The sequence below is a fragment of the Aptenodytes forsteri genome, unplaced genomic scaffold, assembly GCF_000699145.1.
Source record: "Aptenodytes forsteri isolate BGI_AS27 unplaced genomic scaffold, ASM69914v1 Scaffold8, whole genome shotgun sequence".
NCBI classification, from domain to species: domain Eukaryota; kingdom Metazoa; phylum Chordata; class Aves; order Sphenisciformes; family Spheniscidae; genus Aptenodytes; species Aptenodytes forsteri.
In genome coordinates, this window is record NW_008796218.1 from 11765974 (window position 1) to 11772156 (window position 6183).

At 42.1% G+C, this 6183-nt stretch overlaps 1 protein-coding gene across 1 annotated transcript; it reads left to right on the forward strand.

Annotated features, from left to right (window-relative positions):
• The first annotated feature begins 295 nt into the window (after positions 1-295).
• On the forward strand, positions 296-5292 carry KCNA4 (potassium voltage-gated channel subfamily A member 4). Its single transcript, XM_009288863.2, has 2 exons — positions 296-542; positions 1336-5292. The coding sequence occupies exon 2, from the start codon at positions 2116-2118 to the stop codon at positions 4102-4104; it is 1989 nt and encodes a 662-aa protein (XP_009287138.1). The 5' UTR covers positions 296-542; positions 1336-2115; the 3' UTR covers positions 4105-5292.
• The last annotated feature ends 891 nt before the right edge of the window (positions 5293-6183 follow it).

The following is a 6183-nucleotide window of genomic DNA, read 5'->3' on the forward strand; positions in this document are numbered from 1 at the left end:
TTTTTTTGGTAAGCATTGCCAAAAACCGGCACAACAAGTGGATGATGCGGGCGGGTGCCGGCTGAGCCGCTGCCGTCTGGACGTGTCTGGGGGAGAAACTGCAAGAAGCGACACCCGTCCTCCCATCAGCGGGAACGGGCTCGGTGCACGGATTATTTAACGTCGATTTACAAATCTGCTGCAAAAGCTGGGCTTGGAAAGAGTAGTGATCGCGCCTATCCATTCATTCTGTCTCAGACACACACACAAACACACTGCCTTCATTTTTTTCCTTTTGGAACAAGACTCTTGCTTGTTGCCTCTTTGCAAATGCCTGGGCGAGAAGCAGTGTCTGTGGCTGTGCAGAGTGCCCCCAGCTTAAGCTGCCTCACTGGCTCACTCTCCAGGAAAGAAGGGAGAGAAATAACTCGTCAACCTGTGGTGCTGACTGACCGTACACACCTGCAAATGTAGATCAGTTGGCATAGCCCCCTCCTCAGGACCGCTGTCACCAGATCCTTACACTAGCAAGAACAGCATTGCTATTTCTCTGCCTAGGAACAGTAAGTATAATAGCGTTTTTAAGATCTTTTTCTGCATGACACATAGGTACGATTTTAAAAATAGCGTCATTTAACCGTTCATATTCACCTTCTATCCTGTATTAATAGATATAGCTATAAATGAGGCTTCTGTTTCAAAGGGGGGTGCGCGTGCTTGCATGTAGATGTTGCTTCAGTGCACCTGCAGTTGTGTTTTCTTGACATACCACAGTATTTTCACTTGAGTGAGCATTGTACGTGCCTGTTTCCAAATTAAATTCAGTGAGATGTTCATTATGATTGAAACACAAATCGGTTATAGATTAAAATGTAACATTCCTGCATCTTATGTGTTTCTACAAATATAACAAAAGCTCTTTCTGTAGATACATTTATTCCTTAATATTTCATATAGATATATGTAGGTGTACCTATTACGTATGTACTCAAAGATCTGAATGCCCTGTGTATCGCAGTATTTTTATGAGTATTTCTGTGTGTTGGTGTTTCAGAAGCATGCATGTGTTTGTGTATGGATGCAAGTGCTTATATGGGTGGGGATTTTGTATCTCTGTCTCTATATATGTGACATACCCACCCACATCCTTACCCACAGAGTCGTTCAAAATCTCTGTGCATGTGATGTGGGTGTGTGTGTAATGTAGAAGTGTGAATAGTGTGGGTAGGGGAAGATTTGAATACCGTGGTAATAGATGACACAGTTTCATTTGATCAGTGTGACCTTTTAGGAAAACAATCCAATCTTTTCCCTTTTTGTTTTGTTTATTTTTGTGTGTTTGTGCATGTGCCTCAGGTTAAGTGCTTCTTCTGCATGACCATAACCAAAGGGTGACCCATCCACTCCCTTATGTCCTATGGGGACCTCAGAGCCAGTTTCTCAGTCTTCATCTCCTCCTCCTCCTCCTCCTCCTCCTCTTACCACTGCTGCTGACGCCCTGGGTGCTGCTCCCAGGTTTGAGACATTGTTGACAGGCTGAAGAAAGGATTTGCAAAGACCTCCTCACTGTGTAAATAAAGTGATGGCTGGAATTAACTTCAACTCCCCAAGTAATGATATTAAATAATAAGATTGCTAGGCCAAAGCATTACCAGGAACAAATTATGAGGAAAGAGACTATTTGCATTTGGTTGCAAGGATAAACTAAAATCATCTGTGGGGAGCAGGTACCCTTTGATTTGCATGTTTTTTTTCCTCATGAACGCAGTCTTTGTAGCCTGCAAGGTAGTCATGATTCTGATCAGATCTGCGATAGCCACAGGAGATAAATGAAAATAAAGGGGCTTGGTGGATGAAAGAACAAGGCCTCAGCTGTTCCCTGGTTCAATTTGAGAGTTTCATCTTTTCTTAGCAGCAAAACAGTAGTTTGTGTCAAACGTTCCGGACAATAAGAAAATGCAGATCTGTGGTTTTCCAAAACATAGATTCAGGGTTACAACTACGTTGCCCTGCTCTGTGTCCAAGGGACTGTCCTCCAAATGCAAATGGCTTTGAACTTTCTAGTGAAAGTTAAGGTTACACTGTAAATAAAACAAAACCCTTTTGCATTAATTGATAAAAAAAAGCAGTTGCAAAATGGAGGTTGCAATGGTGAGTACAGATAGCTCTGGGTGCAACAGCCACATGCCCTATGGATATGCGGTCCAAGCTCGGGCCCGAGAGAGAGAGCGGCTGGCACACTCGAGAGCCGCAGCAGCTGCGGCCGTAGCAGCAGCAACAGCAGCAGTAGAAGGCGGGGCAACAGGTGGAGGTGGACCATATCACCACTACCATCAGGAACAGAGTCGAGGTGCATCCTCCTCTCATGGTGGGAATGCATCACGCAGCAGCATGCCCCACCGCCAGAGTGGTAAGAGGCGGAAGAAAGGGAAAAAGAGGAGCCACCACTTGGGAAGTAGGGAGTGTGGGGCCTCCTTCCCCTGTTCTGAGCTGCTGCCTCTCAGTGGTTCTGAAGAGAGAATACTGAAGGACTTGAGTGAGGAGGAAGAGGAGGATGAAGACGAGGATGAAGACGATGAGGAAGAAGGAAAGCTCTACTACAATGATGACTATGGGGAGGATGAGTTTTCATACTCGGACCAGCCACCTGATGATGGTGGAGGCCCTGGGGGTTACAGCTCTGTTCGCTACAGTGAGTACGAGTGTTGTGAGCGTGTGGTAATCAACGTGTCAGGACTGCGGTTTGAGACCCAACTGAAGACATTAGCTCAGTTCCCGGAGACATTGTTGGGTGATCCAGCGAAGCGAGGGAGATACTTTGACCCTCTCAGGAATGAATACTTCTTTGATAGGAACCGGCCCAGCTTTGATGCCATCCTGTACTACTACCAGAGTGGTGGTCGGCTGAAGAGGCCAGTGAATGTACCCTTTGACATCTTCACTGAGGAGGTGAAATTCTACCAACTTGGGGAGGAGGCCATGCTCAAGTTTAGGGAGGATGAAGGGTTTGTCAAAGAGGAAGAGGACAAAGCTTTGCCGGAGAATGAGTTTAAGAGGCAGGTTTGGCTGCTGTTTGAGTACCCAGAGAGCTCCAGTCCAGCCAGAGGCATTGCCATTGTCTCTGTCTTGGTCATCTTGATCTCCATCGTCATCTTTTGTCTGGAGACTTTGCCAGAGTTCAGAGATGACAAAGAATTCATCATGTCCCTGAGCTTAGGGAAGGGGCTTTCCAATGAGTCACTTCACCTGGATGCTGGGGAGCACACCATCTTCAATGACCCTTTTTTCATTGTAGAGACAGTATGCATCATTTGGTTCTCCTTTGAGTTTACAGTCCGCTGCTTTGCATGTCCAAGCAAAGCACACTTCTGCAAGAACATCATGAACATCATAGACATTGTCTCCATCTTGCCTTACTTCATTACTCTGGGCACTGACTTGGCGCAGGAGCAGGGCGGTAATGGTCAACAGGCCATGTCTTTTGCCATCCTGAGGATCATCCGTCTGGTCAGGGTGTTTCGCATCTTCAAGCTCTCCAGGCACTCCAAGGGTTTGCAGATCCTGGGTCATACACTCAGGGCCAGCATGAGGGAACTCGGCCTCCTCATCTTTTTTCTTTTTATCGGAGTCATTTTGTTTTCCAGTGCTGTTTACTTCGCAGAAGCTGATGAACCTGCCACCCATTTTCAAAGCATCCCAGATGCCTTTTGGTGGGCTGTAGTGACCATGACTACAGTTGGTTATGGGGATATGAAACCCATAACTGTGGGTGGGAAGATAGTTGGGTCCCTGTGTGCCATTGCGGGAGTGTTAACCATTGCTTTACCAGTGCCAGTGATTGTCTCCAATTTTAACTATTTCTACCACAGAGAGACTGAGAATGAAGAACAAACGCAGCTGATGCAAAATGCAGTCAGTTGCCCTTACCTCCCAACAAATTTACTGAAGAAATTTAGAAGCTCATCATCTTCATCCACAGAGGATAAATCAGAATATTTGGAGATGGAAGAAGGAGTTAAAGAATCTCTTTGTGTAAAGGAGAAAAAAAGTCAGGACACGGGGAATAGCAGTGAGTCAGAGAAGAAAAACTGTGTGAATTCAAATTCTGTGGAAACTGATGTGTAATTTTGAACGTTCCCGAATATATTTATGCATTAAAGAGTGCAGTGAAAATAATGAAATATGCAAACAAGAGTCTACAGCATACAGTAGTATGCCATTTAATGGTTAAATACAAATAAAAAGCATTGCTAAACTTGTATTACATATCAAGTAAGTGGTATAACTTGAGGAAGGTATCGCTAGATCTGGTATCATTTCAGACTTTATATTTTTATTAGAATGCAAGTGTTTTGCACATGAGGCTGAAAACTTTATTCAAACCAAGTCAGTTTTAAAGTGGGTGCATGAACTGTCGACATCACTAATAACAGCTCTGTGGTAAAAGTTGGCATTCAGAGGTATTTACTATGTAAGAAGCAATGAAGTTTGGTAGTCATTTGTCTATTTATCAGTGCTTTAATAGCAGCTACCATAAGTCATTGGATACCATAGTCATTGTTTTTCAAATGGTAAATTTATTGTAAAAAGATATTCTACAGAAGATAGATCTAAATTTTTTTCTTGAAATCTATAATGCTTGTTTTTAACTGGAAATTTACTTTGAAAAGGCTGCTGACCCTCCAGAAATTGCTTATTTTTATAACTCTCTTTGGAGGCATTGCAGCATTTGTTGTCTAATAATGAAAGAAATGAAGTAAGAGAATCATTTAACCTGGTCTGACTGCAAAGGCAAAATGACTGGAATGCTTTTTTGCACTACTTTATATGCTGGAGATATATTGAAAGAGACTTCATAATGTGAATGTTTACTAATGTAATAGTTCAATGACAATCACTGGAAGAGTGAATTCTGCATCCTATTTTATTGTTTCTTTTTTCTTTATGTGATGCTGATGGCGAAACAGCTAACATTACATTAATTCCATACTCTTTTTAATAATGAATATCTGTGATCATGAATATCTGTGATCTGGAAAAGGATTGTGAAGTAAAATTTTATAATCAAAATTATTTGAAATCAGTGTTTTCTACTGATGCCCTCAAGAAATACCAACCTAATTTATATCTTTTTCCTGGTTAATTTAACATTCAGAATCTACGATTAGTACATGCACTTTGTCAGTATTGAAGAAATTCAGTGTATGGGAGGAGGAGGTAGAAGTAATAAGATATTCAGTTGTTACAGTACTGACAATTGAGAATTGCTAACTTTTAACATGCTATTATTGGTGCTGCATTTTCCCTTAATTACAGCTTTCACCCATGTGTATCTAAAGCAACGTTTAAGATTCAGAATAGGCATTCTGGGATTCAAAATGAACATGTTGGGTCCCATGCAGTCCTTGAGAAAACATTCCATGATTTCTTTTTGCTGATTCTTCGGCCAGCTGTATTTTACTGTGTGTCAAAAACTTCCACTGCCCTTCCTAGGAGATTAAGGTAGGTAAAGATTATCTGGCCTACAGTACGTTCCAGACTCCAGAATGAAATAGATAAGATATTGCTGCATATAACATAAATAATAGATTCAGAACAGGCATTTTTTCAGACTTATAATTACCTAGGGAAGGCACAATTAAACTGGAACTGTTTTTGAAGAGGCACTGTGGAACATTCCAGGTTATAAAACTTGAACCAAATTGGCATATGCACTTTAAGGGCTGGGACAGGCCATTATGAGAGAAAAAGGGGCTTACCAACACTACTGAATTACAGTAGTTTTGCAATATTAATTTAAAGCTGAGTAGAGGATTTTTGCAGGGGGAGAACTGGTTAGTGACTGACTTACAGTTCTGGAGCTGAAAAGCGCCAATAAAAGCAGTCCAAACTGGGCACCCACGACATTATGCATAATCTATCAGATAAGCATTGTTTGCTGTATGCACCATCCAGTGGTACCAAACAGAGCCACAGAGATAGGTTTTCCTTTAATGGCTGATTTTTGCCTTCATGGTTTTCTGTGAATCGCCTCTTCGAAAAGTTTCTCTGCTTGTCCTCTTTTGCATTGCAGAAGAACTAATAAAAACCGAGGCACACTCAAAAGACTGTGTTGTGCTGAGCCCTGGTTCAAAACTTGTGTGTAAATGTCTGATTCCTAATTTAAAATCATAGAGCAGGCTTCACTATATTTTTGATGTGAAG

Coding starts and splice junctions, on each gene's coding strand:
- KCNA4 (XM_009288863.2), top strand. CDS start 2,116: ATGGAGGTTGCAATGGTGAGTACAGATAGCTCTGGGTGCAACAGCCAC.